The 22,989-nt window shown below is 35.5% G+C and overlaps 1 protein-coding gene across 1 annotated transcript; it reads right to left on the bottom strand.

Annotated features, from left to right (window-relative positions):
- Positions 1-16,129: 16,129 nt before the first annotated feature.
- LOC148203610 (uncharacterized) lies at positions 16,130-16,684 on the bottom strand. The gene has a single exon (XM_088107678.1). It carries the CDS (start codon positions 16,682-16,684, stop codon positions 16,130-16,132), a length of 555 nt encoding a protein of 184 aa, XP_087963804.1.
- Positions 16,685-22,989: the final 6,305 nt, after the last annotated feature.

Raw genomic sequence — 22,989 nt, 5'->3', positions numbered from 1 at the left:
ACATTTTCAGATGTCGTAATAAAGAAGATAAGAGAGGATTGGGCAGAATACTTGAATAAACATTTTAATTAGCTATAGCTTTAGATTTTTCCTTAAAGTTTTGCAGCGTTTTGAAGATAGCATTTGCTTAGCTTTTAGTTTTACTTGTGCAGCTTTTTGAATGGATGAACTGATGATAACATCGTTTAAACTGTGAATATATGAATTGGAAAACTTGGTTCTTTTTATTTTGGTGATAGCATTTGCGTCTTTTAGTTTTACTTTTTAATTTGAATTGATGAATTGATGATAGAATGGTTTAAATTAATTAATTTTGTGAATATATGAATTGGAAAACTGGTTTCTGTATTTCAAGTTTGGTTAAATGAGGAAAAATGAACCAAATTTTAAAAAAGAACACTAAATGTGCGTCGAATTATACATTGTTCGACGTTCAATTTGTATGTTAACATCGAACTATGTATTGATTGACGTTCATATGATACAGTGGATTACCATAAAACTGCAACGCTAGGCGAACTTCTCTTTAGCTCAGCGAGGGTAACGTCATGCATCAATAAGTTTGATGTTAACCTTACGTCCAGCCCCCTTATGTTCGATGTTAACTTTACGTTCAGTCCTCCTATAATTGACATCAAATCTTCCTTTAAATATAAATATTTATTCAAATTTTAGACGTCGAGTTCTTTATTACTTGACATGTCTATAAACAAAAAGTGACGTCGTTCTATGTACTTCGACGTCAACTTTATGTCCAGTCCCCCTTACAGTGGACGCCAAATCTTGCTTTAAATATAAATATTTATTCAAATATTAGACGTCTCTCCCTTTATTATTCGACGTGCCTATAAACTACAAGTAACGTCGATCTACATAAATCGACGTCAACGTTACGTCCAACCTCTTTGAATTTGATGTCAACTTTACGTCTCCTCCCCTTACATTTGACGCCAAATCTTCCCTTAAATATAACTATTTTCAGATATTGGACGTCGTAGTCTTTAGAACTCGACGTGTATATAAAAGAGTAACGTCAGCCTGTGGTATTTGACATCAAATTTACGTCTCCCGATATGAGGTCGAGCTTGAGTTCGTCGTTAAAAGCTCAAAATATTCAACTTTGTATGCTGTTTTAGTACTAGTGTCTTGTCCTTCATAGGCGCATTCTGCTTTCTCTTTCACTGGTGACGACACTTTATTCCGACGAACCCACCTTTTGAAGGTTAGTTTTCGTTTTCGTTTTCAAGATGATGGACGAGGCTTCAAGGAGAGGCTGCTTGAAGCTGCGCGAACACAAACCGGACCTCCTCGAAGCTTCTTTGACGAAGAAATATGCAGCGGAATGTAGACGGAGCTCTAGCTTGAGAGCTAATCGGAAGAGAACTCGAGAAAACCTTAAAATGGTGAGGAATAAACCGATTAATCGGTTCAAATGACTGATTGAACGGTGGAAAAGAAGGATGAACGAAGGAAATAATGTTTCTTCGGTGGAAAATGAAGGAACAATGAAAATGAAGAAGGAAGTGAGAAGAAACCCTAGTGGAGAAGATGATATTCGGTGGAAAACCTTGATGTAGGGTTGCAATGATAGAAGCAAGATAAAATAGAGGTTGAACGTGGAATCTGTGATGAAATGATGCTTACAGATGATGAAGAGGTGAATCTGTGAAGAGAGAAATGGAGTAGAGGCTTACTATGATGATGATGCGTTTGAGAGGGAGAAACCCTAACAGATGAGGTTTCTTCGAAGTGGAAATGTGAGTAATGAGGATGCGCGACTGAAAAAGTGCAAGTGATGCGCTGACAATGATGTGACAGAGAATGCGTGGCTGAAGGAGCCTGACGCGTGCCTGAAGCGGATTGGAGGAAGGAGTATGTCGTGGAGGAGAAGGACCGTGGAATTTGGAAAATGGAAGTGAGAGAGTGTGCTTGGAAGGTGGCTAAAGGGAGTCTTTGGACTCTCTAGCATATGACTTTCAAGAGAATAGTTTCTGATTTAGAAAACTCAGTTCTCATTATTCTCAAAAGTTCCATTACAAGAAAGGAGCTGGGTATTTATAGTAACCCATGCTCCTTGCAAGCTAAGCTACGTATACAATGAAATGTAAAAAAATACAAAAAGAAAACACTAAGAAAGGTACATCAGGTAGAATTCCATCATACCCTCCCTCTTAAAAAAGGATTTGTCCTCAAATCTGGCAATCGCCTTATGAAGAAGCTCCACACAGTCTTGGGAGCATGGCCATCTTAGAGTGGCCTTATTCTTTTATATCCACTTTTCTTCCTCCTGGATCAAACACAAACCTGCAATACACATCAAACATATCTTCAATTAATATTGATCCAAGAAAGAAATTTTCTATAAAAGCATGGAAATAAGGACTTCTAATATTTTGTTTTGTAGTCTTTTGAATTTTTAGTAGTCCAAATTCACTTTTGTCTTGAGTTATTTATTTCCTTAAAGATAAGAATAACTCTGAATTGCCATATTTTGAAAAAGTTTGCAATAAATATGATATGACAATTGGTTTGAAACAGAAATTAAAATTAGAAGAGTTAAAAATGATTGGAAAAGATTTAAGAGATTGGAAACCTTCCCTTTTAAATTTAAGTTCCATGCTTGGAGTCAAAGTTGCCATAAGTAGCAATTTCTCCTTTTCTTTCTTTTCTCTTTCTTCTCTCATCTTTTCTTCTTCTCTTCTCTCTTCTCTCTTCTCTCTTCTCTCTTCTTCTTTCCTTTTATCTTCTTCTTTTCTTCGTTCCTCTTCTCTTCTTCTCTCTTTTTTTCTTTCTTCTTTTCTCTCTTCTTCTCTATTTCTATCTTCTTCTTGTCTTCTCTCTTCTTTTTCTCTTATCTCTTTTTTCTCTCTTTCTCTCTTCTCTTCTTCTCTCCTTTCTTCCTCTTTTTTTCTCTCAATCTCTCTTTCTCTTTTCTTATCCTTAATCTCTTTAAGTCTTGCCCCAAATTCTAGTTCTCCACGAAGAAAACTATGATCATTTAAACTCTCAAGAAATAATTTTCCATCTTCAATGCAATCTCTAATTAATTATAGGTTTCTTTTAATGCTTGAAGGCACAAACTTTCTTCTCATGCAAGATTTTAATTCATACCAATCACGAATGGAGGACTTTCTACCTTTCCTAACATGATATTGTCTTTCATCCCACTACTCACTTGCATGCTTTTCTAACTTAGAGACATATATCCTAAGAACATAATATTCATTCTCTCTATAAAACCAATGATTTATTTTATCAATTTCTTTTTCCCAAGCTAGGTATGTTAATGCACCTATGTCTTTACCACAGAATGGAAAATTCCTAGCTTGATTAAACATTTCATCACAATTTTCTATCCAAGATGACCTAGACGACCTATAACAAGACATCTTTGTTTTTAAAAGTTTTCTTAATCTAAAGGGTTAAAAGCTTCCACTTAGACGAGTCCCAAGTAACAGAGGTGAGTCATGAAGACTGCTTAAGTACCAAGTCTTACCTTGCCAGAAATGTCTTAGGTTACTACTAGTTACCCTTTAAACAAAAATCACCTTTAAAATCAAAGGACACAACTCACAAACAATTAAGCACAATTAAAAGACTAGACTCTCGGACTCTAAGGTGACAAGACTTAGAGTTTAATCCCTTTTAGCCTAAATCACCCCTAAACGTGAACACAAATTTAAGCACAAATAAGAAAAGTTTTGCCAAGAGTTGAAAGAGCACCAAGGACTCTTCCAAAACACTTGGACCTTGAATGGCATTTTACAATGAAATTAAGAAAGACTAAGACAAGAGCCTATTACACATCAAATTGAAGAAAAAAATAACAAAAGCAAACAATCCTATGCTACGGTCCTGGTCCACTTCTGCATGAAGAATCACATGCTCCACTTTCGGTTGCTCAACTTTGTTGCTTCAACTCTCTTGGTCTAGATCAAGAAGCTCGTTGTTCCCATCCTACAACGCAAATGAACAAGGCTGTTGTCACTTACACCATTAGTCAAACAGTTTGCACAAAAAGATATAGCAGTAAGAACTTCCCTTTCTTGGTCTTGTACAATTGGTGCAGCTCAAAGATCCTTATTGCTCTTAAGTTGTAAGCCCAAAATATTTTTGCACATCAAGTTGCAAATGCTACTTGTCTTCACTGAATCAGCTCACAATTTACAATCTTCTACAGTATAATCAGTATGGCCTTTTCTAAACTACACAGAAAATTCACAACTAGTTCAGCAGAGTACATAATGCAAAGCAATGTCAAATGAAATTCAGAAATAGCTAAGCAAACTAGAATTAGGTAAGCTAAGCAACTTCCCTATTTACAAGACTGCTTCTAGTTGTGTAATTCTAACTAAACTCCCAAACAGATCAACTTTGCACACTAAACTTTCACACCAAATTCCAGCAAGGTACAAATGGAAATGGATATTAAACCAAATGCAAATAGGTGTAAGTCAAAGCTGAACCAAACTGATTTTAGCAACCACCCTAAGCTAATCAAACTCAGATCAATATAATGCAATTCAGAAATAATTCCAATTCAGAATAGTATTTGCAATTCCGAACTCATAATTCAGATTAGTTAATCCAAATCTACAAACACTATAATACAAGACCTATGGCACAGATCAAAATACCAAACCAGGAACAAAATAGAACATGTAATAATAAACTGGTTGGTCAGCTTTTCAAATCAGATATGGCTCTTAAAAACCGTGAAATCAGTTTTACTCCAAACAGCAGATGCACAATCTAATTATTCCAAACAAATCAGTTCATGCACAAATTAGTTCATGCACAGTTAACACAGCTAACTAGGTGGTATGCAAGGGTATTGAAGTCAGCAATCACATTCAAAACATTAATATCTCAACGATTTTAGCAACAATTTATAATGTAAAATGAATGCAATAGTAGCTTAAACAAGCACAGATGCTCCAATCTGATCACTGAAACTCTTTTCCCTGCACAATGAACAATCACAAAACAGTTAGCAACACAGATGAGTAAAACCTAATTTTCTCTCACAAATTTTCCAAGGAAATTAGGCTAAATTAGCCTCACTAAACTCACTACACTCAGGCTTCTCTTTGACCAAGTATGAAGTAATAATAAAATGGTAAGACCAAGTATTGTTTTCCAAAGGACTCATGGCCTAAACAGTTATGTGATTTGTTGATTAAATTAGACTTGTGAAGGAATTCTTGTAGATTTAAATGCAAATACTAAAAAGTAAATATGAATGCATGTATTGATCAATTGGAAAAAATAAGCAAAAACGTGATTGAAATATATGGAATGATGATGTTGTTGGGGTTTTCAATTCATCCTATCCACTCTCATGTATTCAAGAATTCATCTTTCTTCATTAATGTTAATGCCACTTTCTAATTTACCTTAAACCCGATGTCTCGATGAAGAAAGCCTACTCCTAATCACTAGTTTACAATGTCTTGTCTCCCTAGCAATTATTCATGCATTACATTCGCACAGAAGCTTAAAGGCAACCAATCCTCCTATCCCTATGTCTAGGCAATATTACTATTAGGAGAATTTCTTCATGTCTAGATTTATATATATGTGTCCATACAAATAAAATCAATGATCATGCAATTGAATGAGTTAAACAAAGCATGCATAGAGTATAGAAGAAAAACCCTAACAATTAATGAAAGGAAGCATATGAATTAAAGAACCAATTCAATACATGAGAGTTTCAAAGGATTACATTGATTCCCCAACAACAATGAAGGTTTAGTTCACCATAATCATGGTGAAACTAGATGAAAAATAATGAAAGAATGAAAGATAGAACCCTAGAATTTGAATAGTGGAGCTTTAGCATCCAAAATCCTCCTCCAAGGGGTGAAGAAAGTGTGATTTTGCTTCGTTCTGGCCAAAGATACTAACCCTAGGTCGACTAAAACCTTATATAGCTTTCTAAAGATTATAAAAAAGTGGCCCAAGGCCCATTAAAATGGCGCTCAACGGTAAGTGCGGTTCTTATATTTGACGCTCAACTGTAGTTTTGCCCCTCAACGTTGACTACGGGACTTCAAAGTGCCGCTCAGCGGTAAAAGTGGCGTTGAGCAGTACTTGCGGCTCTTCTTTTATGCACTTTTTCTTCCATTTTTGAGTCCAACTTCTGGCTACTTCACTCCTTCCATTCAATTCATCTTAAAACCTGCAAAAACAAGGAAAACCAAGCATAAAACCCATCCAACTCTCTTATTTCCAAAACATAAGCAAAAGCATGATTACAAGCTAGTTTCTAAGTCATAAAGGTTGTCTTTAAGGTAAAAATTAAGTCTAAAAATAACAGTTTTTCAACTGTTATCACAACACAGATGAGTAAAACCCAATTTTCCCTCACAAATTTTCCAAGGAAATTAGGCCAAATCAGCCTCACTAAACTCACTACACTCAAGCTTCTCTTTAGAAATTTAAATCACACAAATGGAAAGTTTGAAAGGGAGATTCTCCCTTGGCAGCTCAAAGCTGGAGAATCTTTTAGACCACCACCACCGAAGATGCTACCAAGCACACAAACCTTCTTTCAAATTCTAGAAACCAAAGTGTAACAGCTTCTCAAACAAGAATGGCTAGGCTAAGGCAAAGTAATGGATAGTACAGGACAACCACCAACAATGTAAGCACCAGATAATGAAATTGAGAGCACAAAAGAGCAACTACTCTAGATCAACTCTAGACTAGATTACAAAAACAACAAAAGCTCAATTAAAAAAACTGCATAAGAGATTTTACAAGTGAGAGACAAAACTAAGACAACCAACAATTGACAAATAAGAAACAAGCTTATTTAGTAAAAGTAAGCACAGCAAATAGATCTTAAGGAATAGAACTAGAAGAGATTAGTAAAGCAAGAAAAACCAAGCAAGTTGAATCATACATGATCAAACAGTTTTGCAACTGAAATAGAACAATGCATTGCCAATTGCTCTAAAATGTTCATTCCAATCAAATTAAATGATGAACTAGAAACAAGAGAGAACATCAAGAGTGAAACTGTGTTGTGAATTGCACTTGCCACCTTGGCTCTTTATGTGGTTTAGTCAATACTTCTTTCTAATTGTTATTTCTTTTCAAATCACAAGAACTCATGCTTTTATACTTTCACTTTCTTTTGCTACAATTCACAACATATTATTTGATTTCTATTCTAATCCAATTCAACTTCACAAGATGAGTCATGAACAATTGATTTAACACAAAGAAAACTATACAGAATTTTTAAAAACACCAAATGCAAGACACAAATGACTCTAGGAAGTGAATACATCGAATTTCCGCAATGATCTACTACTGAAATGAACAAAAACAAAGCAAATGACTCAAGAAAGGAAATATGCAGTTCGGCCTACTGCGAATGAGACTCTATTGGAGTTTTCTCAGTGCAACCAAGCTTTACCAAAGCAATTATTGCTTATATAGTATGCACATGGTATTGGCTCAATCAATCAGATGCATCTCAATGCCAAATTCTTAGCCAAGTGCAGAAATAACCAAGAACAAATTAAGCACTAAATTAGTGTTGTAAACCAATGCAAAGCTATCAACAAACATTAACAAATTCAAGAAACATGAGATTCATTATCTCTACCACTGAAATCTATCACCAAGCTCATTAATCCAATGTCATAGCTTATATATGGTGAGCAGAACTTACTCAGTGCAGGTAACTCAAATGAATCACAAAACATAAGCAACAGCTAGTTAAGCTCGAATTCAAATGACAATTAAAACAAACCACAAGACTAGAACATGACAGAAATGGATTTAGAAATTAAAACTCAAACAAAGACTAGACCGAATAAAATGAAAATAAGACTCAAAGCACAGATTAAACACACAGATGCACCGAATCACAATATAAAACTCAAAATAAGACAAAAACAAGATGAATCAACATAAGAAATACCGAAACAACGCAAGACAGTTAAACGCATGTATTAAACAATGCGAAAGTGAAAAAAATTCAACAAAGACGCGAAAGAGTGAAAACAAAATCGAAACAACACAAACAATGAATAAAATAGGGAGGCGAAACAAACTTAACTCAGAAATTGAAGGAAACTCAGAACAAAGAGAACTGAGATACTTACCTTAGACGCGTTGACGAAACCGAAGCTCTAATGACAACTGATGGACGAGCGACTCTGAGGAGAAGCGGATTGAAGCTGCGCGAACACGAACTAGACCTCCTCGAAGTTTCTTCGACGAAGAAATACGCAACAAAATGTAGACGAAACTCTAGATTGAGAGCTAATCGGAAGAGAACTCGAGAAAACCCTAAAATGGTGAGGAGACTCAATATAAACCGATTAATCGGTTCAAATGACTGATTTAACGGTGGAAAAGAAGGATGAACGGAGGAAATAAGGTTTGTTTGGTGGGAAATGAAGGAACAATGAAAATGAAGAAGGAAGTGAGAAGAAACCCTAGTGGAGAAGATGATATTCGGTGGAAAACCTGGATGTAGGGTTGCAATGACAGAAGTAAGATAAAATAGAGGTTGAACGTGGAATCTGTGATGAAATGATGCTTACAGATGATGAAGAGGTGAATTTGTGAAGAGAGAAATGGAGTAGAGGCTTACTGTGATGATGATGCGTGTGAGAGGGAGAAACCCTAGCAGATGAGGTTTCTTCGAAGTGGAAATGTGAGTAATGAGGATGCGCGACTGGAAAAGTGGACGTGATGCGCTGACGATGATGTGACAGAGAACTCGTGGCTGAAGGAGCCTGACGCGTGCCTGAAGCGGATTGGAGGAAGGAGTACGTTGTGGAGGAGAAGCACCGTGGAATTTGGAAAATGGAAGTGAGAGAGTGTGCTTGGAAGGTGGCTAGAGGGAGTCTTTGGACTCTCTAGCATATATACTCTTTGCCAAACCTCTTAGAAAAATATCTAATTCATTTGAGAATAAAAAATTTGTCTAAGGAAGTTCTGAAGTATTACTGTTGCTCATATCAAGTCTTGTGAATAGGAGAAGCTTACGTTTAGTGGGTCTAAGGTCAAAGCGGTTCTCTTCAAGTTGATTGAGTACGTTCTTCCATTTCTTTGTCGAAGGAAGGTGTTTTCTGTTCTTATTCTTTATTCCATCTAATTGTAATCTGTAAACAATAATTTTGTGAAAAAGTTAATCACTATTTATATTGATTAACGACTAGAAATAGAATCTTCTGATTTGAACCAGGATAAAATACTTTGTGTGATTTTCTCTTATTCTACACTTTTTATTCACCAGTTGTTTGTTAAAAGTCCTAAAAGAAAATCATGATTTTAAAAAGAATGGTGGCTCATAACGAAGTTTTAAACATTCTATTGCGCAATACCAACAATTGTAAAGCTTGCTTTGATAGTTCTTCAAATTTTTCGAAAATGGTTGATCATAACGAAGTTTATGCTGAGTGTGCTTCCATCAACAGACCACTACTTTTTGTTGGTGATAACTATGCATTCTGAAAAGTCAGAATGAAAATTTTCATGGGGTCTGTTGATAGAGGCATCTGGGAAACAATTCAAAATGGTCTTTATATTCATAAATTACTGTTAATGGTGTAGAATTAAAAAACCATATTTTAATTGGATTGTTGAGGAAAATAGGAGAGCCCAATTTTTTATTAAGGCTCGTAAGATTATATCTTCTGCTGTGATGCTTGATGAATTATATAGAATTTCTGTGTGTAAGACAACGCAAGAAATGTAGGAAGTTCTCAGAGTCACACATGAACGTATTGACGATGTGAAACGCGCAAGGAAGAACACTCTTATTCAGAAGTATGGGATGTTCAGGATGCAGCCTGGAGAAACAATATATGATGTTCGGAAGCGCTTCACCCACATCGTAAACCATCTAACAGGGTTGGGTAAGACCTTTGCTGCTAATGAGCTAAATGTAAAATTTTTTAAATCCTTGGACAGGTCTTAAAAACCGAAGGTGAAATCTCAGAATCCCAAAACCTCTCCCAAATGTTGATGGCAATCCTCTTTGGAAAGCTTCGTGAACATGAGCTTGAGCTGAATAGATTGACTACGGAAGAAGATCCAAGAAGGAAAAAGACCTTGGCCTTCAAATCTGAAATCTCTATAGGGAAAAGCTCAAAAAAGGATAATGATGATTCTGATGATGAGGAAAATATGAGCCTCATGATAAAGAAGTTTACCAAATTCATGAGAGCAAAATATAAGGACAAGTTCAGAAATGAAAAGAAAGACAATCAAGGATCTTCATCAATCATCAATTGCTATGGTGGTGGAGAAAGAGGACATGTTAATTTTGATTTCCCCAAGAACAAGAGAAGTGAAGAAAAGAAAGAAAAGAAACACCCAAAGAAGAAGAAGGCTTACATAGCTTGGGAAGAAAATGATTCTAGCTCATCAAACTGAAGTGACTCAGATGAGGAAGCAGATCTCTACTTACCTTGACTTTGATGATGCTGTAAGTCAAGTAAGTTATTCTAGCTTTGAATCTAGTTATTCTAGTTCATTTTCCACCGATTGGAACTTCTTTCATCGATTATTTCCACTTTTTCATCTTTCATGGCCATCTTCATGAAGCTCCACCGTCACGGATGACGGTCTGTCTACTGTCATTGCCAAGCCCAATGGCTACAGTGGCGAGTTCGCAGCAGAGGAGGTTGAAGATCTGTTCTTAGCAGCGACAACCTTTCTCCATGGAACAACTCACGAAGGTGCTTCATGGATTTGCTTGTGATGTTCGTCGCCGCCAAAGGATGGCGGATCTGGTTCGCATTTTGACTTTCTAGCGGTGGTGCAGCGTCAAAGTTTCTCATTCTCGTTCTCGTTCAGTTCTCGGGGTCTTGAGGTCTTGGTGGAAAAGGTTGGAGAGGGTGCTGCGGACGCAAACGTTGCAGGATTACGGATAAGGGCTTTAAGGGTGACGGTGGATGGAGGTTTGCGGGTAGTGGCGAGGCTGTTGTTGTTGTTGGGGTCGAGGAGGGCGAGGCGTTCGTAGAGGCATGAGGGAAAAACCATCGAGGCCAAGAAGCCTATTAATGTGAAATATGGTCTCAACCATGTTACCTACCTCATTGAGCAGGTTGTCTTCTGTTTTATTATAATAACCTTGTTTTTGTAGTTTATTCTTACTCTATTACTATAAGTTTAAAATGTTCATTTGTTTGCTTGCAGAACAAAGCACAGCTTGTTGTGATTGCTCACGATGTGGACCCAATTGAATTGGTTGTCTGGCTTCCAGCATTGTGCTGGAAAATGGAAATCCCATAGTGCATTATGAAAGGAAAGACTCGCTTGGGAACGGTAGTGTTTCTTTAAATTTTGATATTGTAATGCTGTATAACTGAATTTCAATGACCGCTCTAATTTGATGATTGTTGTAATCCATCATATCCTGTGTATGTTGTTTTCTATAATCGTTTCATTATTTAGTGAGTAACATAAACAGTCTCTTGTCTTCTATGTTCTTTTACTCTTTCTTTTCTTTATTTTTGTTATATTCTAGTACCATTTTTTTTCAAATTGGTTTTAGAGCTTATTGCTCATCATTTCTTGGTTTTGATAGTGATTACTCTCTGGTTTACTAGTAACTTCAATAATGTCTTTTTGTGCATTTACATAGGGGGACTTGATTTGTGGTTGTTGTCCTTGCATTTTTTTTATGAGAGCAATTTGGAGGAGTTCATCTATTTGCAAATAGATCAGCCTAATGACTATTACAAAAATTCAGTGAACTATTTGCAACTAGCTCTCAACTCAGAACCTTCTACTTCGGCAGCATTACTTCCATTGGTACAGGTATAGATCATACATTTCAAGTAACTTTGATGTAGCCACTAAACATCATTCTGTATTTCGTTCATGTTTGTTAAACTTAAATAATTTATTACATTACCTCCAGTACTTGCTTAAAAGTACTTTGTCTTAAGCTTTGCCCATAGTTAAATGGGGATAAATCATATTTATACCTTAATCATTTTGTTATATGATTTATTTTATTTTCATTATTTGTTACCTATTGGCTAAGTGTTGTGGAACAGGATGGTTCTCGGCCAAGGTTTGGTAACTCTAGGTCTTGGGTTGTACACCTCCTAGAAGGTTTAATTAGGATCTACAGCTTATATGAATCTTTTCTACAATCATTTGATACATTCACTGATAGGGAAATAACCTGAAACTTTATGTTCAAGTGAATCAAGATAAATTTGAAGTCATTTCAAATAAATAATTTTGTATTACTTTTAGTTTTGAACTAATTCAGCATCAATTATGTTCTAGTGAACCATTTTCAAATTTTTAAACAATTTTGAAAGGGGGAGGATGAGAAATAAAGGAATTTTGGTTGGAAGTAAAACTTGTTAGATGAAAACCTAATTGCGTACAAGATTTTGTTAAACTTAAAATTGGACTAGATTAAAGAACTAATTATTTCAATATTTTAGAAGTTTCCATACAATATTAGTTAAGAGCTAATTCTGCTCTTTGTCTGTACCTAATCTTCTTTTATTTTGGTAAAATTGCAAGTCTTATTGTGGTGGAATCATGGGATCCAAATCCCAAGCCAAAACCCGAGCAAAGGAAAAGCTTATGGCCAAGGAAGCTGCTCAGAGAATGTCTTAGGAAGAATTTCTTATATTTATTTGGTTGCTTTGCGACTGCCTTTTAGTGTAGGTACAACTATTTTGAATAGGTAATTAGATGATTTGATGATTTACAGAGTATTGATTTATACATTTCTTTTAGATAGACATGAAAGGAAGATAAGGTTGAGTGAGGGTATGGTCTATACAGATGAGTTGATTGCTTACGATGCTTGTCATGGGAATCAGTTTGTAATCATAGTTAAAAAAAATTAGGTAAAAGTGGATTTGACGGGTTGCTCATTGGAGAGAGATTTAAGCTTGGTAATTTTATTATATATATATATATATATATATATATATATATATATATATATATCAAGAAGAAACAATTAGGTAAAAGTGGGTTAACATGTTTAAGAAATGAATAAGGTTTTGGTGCGAGGTAGTTCCATTTCTTACTGTTGGAGATGAAAACAAAAGTGGCGTGGCGTGACAAAAAATTTAAGGTTTATACTATGTGGAGAAAAAAAAACCTTCTACTTCTCTATTGAAAAAAAAAAGTCTAGTGAAAAAAAAAAAGTAAAAAAAGAACTCCCTCTACTACCTCGGTTGCATTTGAACCGAGGTAAAAACATACACCTTTTTGCCTCGTCTGTATATACTTAGGTTGTGGAACCGCTGCGAATAGGTGAAAATAATCGATGTTGTTTTCCTTTACTGCACTAGTGTTAGATTTACAAAAAGATTTCTTTGAGTTAATGAATGAATTTGAAAAACTGAATGCTGCAAATAAGAATTAAAGAAGGAATTTCATGAATTGAAAATGAAATATGAAAAAGCTTTAGATGAAGAAATCATCCTAAGTAATAAGATTAGTAATCTTGAAATTAAAGAATTTGAACCTAATGTGATTGAAAAACCTGTTGAATGTTTATCTTGTAAAAGTCACATGTTTGACATAGATATTCTTGAAAACTTGCTTGCTAAAGCTACCAAATCTATCTCACATGTTCAAAATGGTTTTAAAAAGAGAAATTTTAAAAAACAAGAATATCCATCAACATAAGAGACGTCAAGTTAAAAGAACTCGTAGAGTTTGGGTTGAGAAAGACACTTTTGTGAAAAATAAACTACATAGTGTTTGTTGCTTTTATTGCATGAAGCATGGTCATACATCTAACAACTGCAACATTAAACATTTTGGAGTGTCAAATGGAAAGTATGCATGGGTTAAAATTGTAAAATGATGCTTGTTTGTCAATACTAACCCCAAGGACCCATAATCAGATTGAGGACCTAAAAATCTTACTCAACTTGTTTTGTAGGAACCTTCTAAGTCAAAGAAGTCATTGTGTTACCTTGACAGTGGTTGTTTAAGACACATGACTGGTGACAAGAAGAGGTTCATATCCTTTGAGAAGAAGAAGCAAGGATTTGTTAGATATGAGGATAACAACAAAGGAAGATTAATTGGAACCGGAGACATTAGAGGAGAAAACACATTGACCATCAAAGATGTGTTGTACGTTGAAGGGCTCAAACACAACCTCCTAAGCATAAGTCAAGTTTGTGACAAAGGTCTTAAGGTAACCTTTGAAAGCGATAAATGCACAATCTATTTTAAGAATTCTTTTGATATTGCTTTACAAGGTGTTAGACATAACAACATATATTTGATTGATATTGGAAGTGCATCTAGTCATAACATATCATGTTTAGTTGCAAAAGAGGAAAATCCTTGGCTATGGCATAAAAGGTCTGCACACATTCATATGCAACATTTGAATAAACTGATTTCTACAAATCTTGTGATTGGTTTGCCTAAATTAAAATTTGAGAAAGACAAACTATGTACTGCTTGTCAAAAAGGAAAATAAACCAAATCTTCTTTTTCATCTAAAAGCATGATTTCTACATCAAAGCCTTTAGAACTTTTGCATATGGATTTGCTTGGTCCTTCTAGAATTAAGAGTTTTGGTGGGAACTATTATGCACTTGTGAACGTAGATGATTACACTAGATTTACTAGGACATTCTTTTTTACTTTGAAAAGTGAAGCTTTTAAAGCATTCAAAATATTTGCTAAACGAGTTCAAAATGAAAAGGATTTGAAAATCAGGAGTTTGAGAAATGATTATGTTGGGGAATTTCAAAATGAGTCTTTTGAAAAGTTTTGTGATGAACATGGCATAAGTCATAATTTTTCTGCTCCTAGAACTTTCCAACAAAATGGGGTCATTGAAAGGAAAAATAGATGCTTAGAAGAGTTAGTTATGACTTTATTGAATGAGTCTAATGTGCCAAAATATTTTTGGGCTGATGCAGTTAGTACTTCCTGTTATGTGTTGAACAAGATGCTCATTAGGCCTATTCTAAAGTTAACTCCTTATGAACTGTTTAAAGGAAGAAAACCAAATATGTCACATTTGAAAATTTTTGGTTGTAAATGCTTTGTTCTGAATAATGGTCAAGATAACTTAGGAAATTTGATGCTAAATCTGATGAAGCAATTTTATTAGGTTATTCACTAACTAGCAAAACATATAGTGTATTCAATAGAAGGACATTAATCATTGAAGAGTCCATGCATGTTGTTTTTGATGAAATTGTGGACCTTAAGGAGAACCCTCTTGAGTCAAACAAGCCTATTGTACGTGATGAGGATTTTTTTAAGGGAAGCTCTTGAAGAGATGTACTTAATTGAGAATAATCCTATGGAGACTCCAATTGTACATCAAGAAATTGAACAAAGAAGCTTTCAACAACCACGAGGCCTCTGTAAGACCCTAGAAGCTCAAAATTTTTTTTTCAAACTTTTCATTATCCTCTACTAGATTATCAATTTTGTATTCATAGTCTCATCTCTCAGAGGATAATCGATTTACCTTATACTGGAGTCGCATGGCTTCTGCATGTATCTCCTGAAATGCATCCAAAGGCATGTAGTACTTGACCTCTATTGGTTCATTCTCAAATTCACGATCACTGTCATCATCAAAGTGTGCAGAGCCTACCATGAAACATAAATTTGACTCTTGTTCAACGCTACAATCATCATCACTTGAAGAGTCTTCATCACTATTTTCCCAGGCAATATATGCATTCATTTGCTTCCTGTTCTTGTCCTAAGGATACTTGGTGAATTCTTTCTGCTTGTTCTTCAAGTCTGGACAATCAGGCTTGATATGACCATCCTTTCCACATTCATAACATTGTACAACGTTGCTTCTTGAGGTCTTCTTTCCTCCTCTTGAAAAGCCTCCATAGTTAGTTGCAGAATTTTTATTCTTCATGAATCTGTTAAATTTTCTCACCATCATATTCATGATTTCCTTTTCTGGTACATCTGCATCTGATTCAGCTTCAGGTTCAAGATTCTTTGTAGCTTTCTTGCTTGTGGCCTTTAGAGCAATTGATTTCTTTTCTTCAATTTCTTCTTCCTCCTTTATCCTTCTTAGGTCCAATTCATGTTCTCTGAGTTTTCCAAATAAGGTGGCCATGTTCATGTTGGTCAAGTCTTTTGATTCAGATATTGCAGTGACTTTCGGCTACCAGCTTCTGTTGAGGCTTTTAAGGATCTTTATGTTGATTTCTTCTTTATCAAACACTTTCCCGAGAGCCATGAGGTGATTGAATTTGTATGTGAATCGCTTTTGTACTTCATAGATAGTCTCTCCCGCTTTCATTCTTAACAGCTCAAACTCTTGTATGAGAGAATTCTTTCTGGCCCTTTTCACTTCATCCGTTCCTTCATGTGTGACTTCAAGAACCTCCCACATTTCCTTAGCAGTTTTACATTCGAAAATCCTGAAACATTCATCCATGGTTAGTGTTGATGTAATCACATTTCTAGCCTTAACATCATATTGAGCTCTTCGGTTCTCATCTTGACTCCACCATGAAAAATTTTTCAAAACAACTTTTCCATTTAAAACACGAGTGGGCTCATATGGACCGTTTAGAGTTGCATCCCAAAGTCCTTTATCAACTGATTCAAGAAAAAATTGCATCCTTATTTTCCAAAAAGCGTAATTTTCTCCAGCAAATAGTGGTGGTCTATTTATCGAAGCACCTTCACCAAAGGTCTGAGAATTGAAAGCCATTTTCCAAGATCACTCAACTTAACAAAAATAGTAATCCACTAGTTTTTCAACCATTTTATGAAGACCAGCTCTGGTGCCAATTGTTAAAATAGAATGGCTCAATTTCTCACACCAAGAGGGGGGTGAATTGGTGAAGTATAAAATTTAAAACTTTCAAAAACTTTTTCACCAAAAGAGATGCCTTTATACTTTTCTTGAAACGCATGTTAAAAGATTTTCAATGCAGTGAAAATTTAATCGAATGAGTATAAAGTATAATCGATTGAATGTAAAAGAGTAGGGATAAGAAAGATCAAACGCTGAGGTTTTATACTGGTTCGGGCAAGCCTACATCCAGTGTCCTTCCAACCACAGGAAGTCAATGCACTATAATGATCAAGGGTTTTACAACAAGGTTTTTATAGAGACCTCACGTCAAAAATATAAAACACCTCTCTAACCCTCTAATGAAAATATAGGCAGTACATAAATAGACTAGGAGCAAGAATCACCTCTCATGCAGTCCAACCCTTTTGAGGCACCCTCAAAGTCAAGAAGGTAGCTCGTCCTTCTTCCTGTAATCACAACAGGGAACTCAACCCAATCTTCAGCAGATTGTAGAACCTCATCTTGCAGTAAATGTGAAGATAGATCAGACTTTGAAACTCAGCAATCTTGCTCTTCAGGAAATTTCAAGTAGTTGATCACCACAGTCAAACTAGTTTCTTGGAGCTTTTCCTATTTCTGTAAGAATTAAACTTTCTGCAAAAGAATATGCAAATGTTAGAATCACAAAAGTTCTTTATAGAAATCAAATTTGCGTCAATTTATAGTATAACACATCTCTGATGCATTTTAATCGACTAAGCTACTAATGCAGTCGAATACCACAATTCAGTTATAACAGTTAGTAGCAGTCAAAGCAATTAATTGAATTCACAATTAATGTAGTCGAATAGCATTTAATGCTTGGTCAACACATATAAAAATATAGCCGTTGTGATAGTTTTATCAAGCATTAACAAATTTCAAAACAGTAACAAACTTAATCGAATACATATCGCATGCAATCGATTATGCAACAATGTTAAGCAACGTTTTGAAAACTTTTCTCTTTGAAAAACTCTCACAGCACACTTGAAAAAGTTTGTGCACAGACACGAGTTTTAATCGATTCCCCCCATAATGTAATCGACTTAAAACTGTTGTTTTGCCACACAATTAAAATTCAACATTTGTGCTTGTGGTTTTTCTCATCCAAAAACATGTGTCATGCATTCATGTATAAAATCACCTGTATAACACAGTGAAATGCAATGAACAACACAACAACAACACAATCATGTTCTCATATATGCATATAACATGTAAGCATAGAACATGTACCACATAATACACATGTGTTATTAATTATGCGTTGTCATCATCAAAAACTCAGATATTACTAAGATTGTTGGTTCAGCTAAACTAGTGCTCCCCCTATCAACAATCTCAACAGTTTTAAATAAATTTAGTGTGATGGAACTGTAATGTTATTATTTTTCCCCAGTGCAACCTAAGGTTGAAACTTTGTTGTTTAAAAGAGGAAGTGTATGTTAGTCAACCTCCTGGGTTTGAGGATTTTGAAATTTTATGATCATGTTTATAAACTGAAAAAGGCATTGTATGGCCTCAAACAGGCACCTAGGTCTTGATATGAAAGACTTAGTACCTTCTTGATTGAAAATGATTTTTCTAGAGGAAAGGTTGATTCAACTTTGTTTATTAAGAAAGTAGGAAATCATATTTTTCTTGTTCAAGTATATGTTGATGATATTATTTTTGGATAAACTTATGATTCTTTATGTGAGGGGTTTGCTAATATAATGCAAAGAGAGTTCGAAATGTCTATGATGGGGGAATTAAACTTTTTCTTAGGGTTACAAATAAAACAAATGGAGGGGGGCCTTTATTTCCCAAACCAAATACTATAGAGAAGTTCTTAGAAAATTTGGAATGGACACCTCTAAAGAATTTAACACCCCTATGGCAACCTCTTATTATTTAGATAAAGATGAATCTAGGGTAGAAGTTGTAACGCCCCGGTGTGCTTTGTCCTTTCCACTGGAAGCCTGCCAGGAGCCGCTCTTTGTTTGTGCCTCTTGCACCGGCGATCATTCCGGTGTATGTTCGATTCATCCATGTGTCCCTTCCACTGGAAGCCTGCCAGGAGCCGCTCTTTGTTTGTGCCTCTTGCACTTCGTGCCTCTTGCACCGGCGATCACTCCCCACCCTCGTCAGTGCCCGGGTGTCACAAAAGTAAACCAAAAAATGTTTAAAAGTATGATAGGATCATTGTTATACCTCACAACTAATAGACCAGATATTATGCAGAGTGTATGTCTTTGTGCTAGGTACCAAGTCAATCCTAAGGAATCCCACTTAACTATTGTTAAGAGAATCTTGAAATCCCTTAAAGGGACTACGTCTTTTGGGTTATTGTATCCTTCTGATGCAACACCTAGTTTAATAGGATATTTTGATGTTGATTATGGAGGCTATAAAATTGATAGGAAAAGTACTATTGGAACATGCCATTTTTTGGGCTGTTATTTGGTGTCTTGGCACTCAAAGAAACAAGCGTGTGTAGTCTTGTCTAGCACAGAAGGAGAGTACATTGTTGTTGGCAACTGTTGTGCCCAAATTTTATGGATGAAACAACAACTGGAAGATTTTGATATCTTCCTTGATCACATTCCTCTAAAATGCGATAACATTAGTGCTATAAACTTGACTAAGAATCCTATAATGCATTCCGGAACTAAACACATAGGAATTACACACCATTTCTTGAGATACCACATTCAAAAAGGTGATCACACAATAGAATACATTGACACATTGTATTAATTAGCTGATATTTTCACTAAGGCTTTACCCAAGGATAGGTTTTATGATCTTAAAAGAGATTTAGGAGTGTTAGATATGTCTTATGATTAAAATTCTTCAAATTTTGAGTTTCTCGTAACCCAGCTTAAATAATCGATTATCAGGAAGCTAAAATCAATTATCTTTGGCTTTTCAGAAAACAACATTTGATTCGCAAATAATCGATTATTGCGTGACATAATGGATTATCAGTGATGGAAAAGATGGATTACAACTGCCACTGATAATCGATTATTGTTAGTGATAATCGATTGTTTGAGTCCATTACAGGGTTTTTCAAGAAGTGATAATCGATTATCCTGAGGATTTCAGCCCATGTAAAGTGTTGCGGCCCAACTCAGCACCAAATCTAACAGCTCAAGCTTAATTTGCAATAGCCCAATGCAGCAACCCAATATAGATAATCTGTCCAAACAGCCTAATCTGCCAAAATTTGAAATAAAGAAGGGTTAAAATGAAATTAAGAGAAATTAACCTATTCTAGAAACTATTTTTATTTTGTTTTCTTTTTTATCTACAAAAGAAAAAGAAAAATCTATATACTTCAAAGCTTATTTTATTTACCTAAAAAGAAGAAATTAACTCTATTTTTATTGAAAAGCTATTTTTAGGTATTAAAACTGATCTATTCTATTTCTAAAGAATTAAAGACTAAAGAAGCTGAAGAAAAGAATTTTAACATAGAAAAATAGGCAAATTTAGAGTGTTATCAACCGCCTATGTTAAGCCTTGTTAGGCTCCAATGTTTGGTTCTAGTTCGAGCCTCAAATGAGCACCTTGTCATGATCAACGTCTACCACTATTATTTTTTTGTGCAAGCCGGAGGACATTACGCACCTACAACTCACACGTGACACATCCTAATGTGGCTTCCTCATTTTGGTCTTCAAACGTTCAATCGAAGACTGAGCGGTCTTGCTTGCTAGGCCATTCGACCTCATAACCTAAGCTAGCTTGATATTAATTGTCTAAACTTGTAAATGTGTTTGTTTGATTGGCTACATTTTTTTAGACCGTTCAAATTCGAATTGTTATTTTTCTTAAGTGTAGATGACAAGACCCTGCATACAAACCACTTGGCCAACCTAAAGCTTACTTCTCGAACTCTCACTTGAGTTTCATCAGCCTATGGGAACGTTCTAAGTGAACTCCTAGAGCTTACCGCTCGGTGAGGAACGTTCTTCGTGAACTCTCACTTGCGTTTATTAAGCCTAGGGAGCTTTCTAAGTGAACTCTTAGAGCTTACCGCTCAGCGCGAAATGTTCCCCGTGAACTTTCACTCGTGTGTATTCAGCCTAGGGAACGTTCTAAGTGAACTCCTAAAGCTTACCGCTCGGTGAGGACCGTTCTCCATGAACTCTCACTGTCGTTTATACGGCCTAGGGAACGTTCCCAATGAACTCTTAGAGCTCATCAATAAGGCAAAACAGAGAGGAACAAAGACTTAAAGCACATCAAAATTAGATTCTCTAATACAACGCGAACGACCTCTCTCAAGTTCACAATAATCCTTGCGCACCTTTTCCAATAAAGAGTTTGCTTGGGCTGGGGGCTTGTGTACTGAATGGCCACTCGGTCAGCCAAGGATTGGGCGGCCGACTATCCAAGAAGGAAATTACCGACCGGTCTTGATTGATAATTAATTTGAGAAATAACAGGCAGTAAATGAGAATAATAGTCATTGATTGGAAATTAATACGAATAATGAAAGTCCTTTATTAGTAATTAATGGGTCAGACCTAATGGTAATGAATTCTGATTAATCATCTTTATTACAAGATTATTATGCAAAGTCATTCACTTAAGCGTTAGAGTGCCTTTGACATGTACCCTCCTACACAACTTAGACAAGAAGGGAAAAGAGCAAACAACACAACTTAAATAATGGAGAACCCTCAAAAAGCATTGAGCTTTGAGTAAGAAATCTCAACCCATACCCGAAACAATATATATGCTTATTTTATTTAAATAAAAGTTATAAAATAACTTAATAAAAGAAATGTGAACAATCTATTCCTCGTAGTGCTAACAAAAGTTTCAATTTAAAAAAAATAATAATTAGTACGTCTACTCACATGGTAACATGCATCAGTCTATGCAAAATCCGTCATATTGACACTAAGTCCCTCTACCAAAAAAAAACATGTAAAAATTAATTTTACCCTATTAAAAATGTTAAATTAATTAATTATTATTATAAACTTAGACTGAAAATAGAAATAAAGAGTAACCTCCATTGTCCCATTACGAGAATATCCTTTAATATGTTTTTTAATTTTAAACTCTCATTCCCTTAAACTTTGATGTTGTAATACATTCACTAGTGCAGTCAATGAAACGACAGTGGTTATTTTCGCTCATAGGCAGCGGTTCTTAAACCGACGCATATTCAGGCAAGGCAAAAAGCCTACCCCTTTTTGCCTCGGTTCAGAACCGAGACAAAAAGGGGTAGGATTTTTCCTCGGTTCACAAGTAACCGAAGCAGTAAGGTTTTTTTTTTTTTGAAGAACGTTTTGCCTCGGTTCCTTCTGAACCAAGGCAATAAAGCGTTTTTTTTTTTTACTTTTTCGCTTTCAACATCTTAGCTCCAAACGGTGATCAAGCCTTTTTTTACTTTTTTTACTTTTCTTTAAATATATGAGATCAAGCCTTTGTCCATCATCTCAAATGATGTATTGGGTCTTGAGCCTGCTACATATTGATTTGGTTTGATAGGTCTTCCAGATCTATGAGTAGCCTGCAAAAATAAATAGCAACTAATCAATACTTCATCAAAAATTTAAAAGCAGATGAAGATTACAGGACATATATATCCATAGTAAAAAGTGAAAAGATCATGATTCTCACCACTCCTGTTCACACGTATTCCTCTTAGATTTCAATAACCTATTATTAATTTAATAAAGTAAACAAAATGAATATTTCCATTAACGAGAATATTTCCATTGACGAGCATATTTCCATTTGGCCGTGAGACACGATGACCAAGTTCATCTCTATTTTCCTCTCCTCAAGTGGCTGATACCTTCCAATATTAATATTTGTTCTCAACCACATATTAATATTACTAGGGATTCTATCATACACATCAATCGCGAATTCTCCATTTGGAAATCGGTAGAAGAAATAGCCATAAAGCTGTCGAAGTTCCTTTTCCACTCACATCTTTTCTCTGTTTTGAAAATTCCTGTTTGAATCACCAAAAGTATATATTTGTTCCTCTCCTGTCTCTTAAGATTCTCATTGTGCCTCATGATCATAGCCAGTCGGCAGCCATCCACAATGAACCTACCATGTGCCGCCGGCAGCCATCATCGCAACCTAGCACCACCGCTAATCATCTTCACCGTCAATGTCGTCGTCATCAAACCCTAATTTGCACCACCACCATCAACACA

This window comes from Vigna umbellata, chromosome 2 (assembly GCF_029865625.1).
Source record: "Vigna umbellata cultivar VRB3 chromosome 2, Vumbellata_1.0, whole genome shotgun sequence".
NCBI classification, from domain to species: Eukaryota; Viridiplantae; Streptophyta; class Magnoliopsida; order Fabales; family Fabaceae; genus Vigna; species Vigna umbellata.
Note: the sequence above shows the minus strand (reverse complement) of the source record. Positions and strands in the feature narration are given on the sequence as shown.

Bases quoted from the DNA above. Each gene is read 5' to 3' on its own strand.
- LOC148203610 (XM_088107678.1), bottom strand. From the start codon at position 16,684: ATGGCTTTCAATTCTCAGACCTTTGGTGAAGGTGCTTCGATAAATAGA.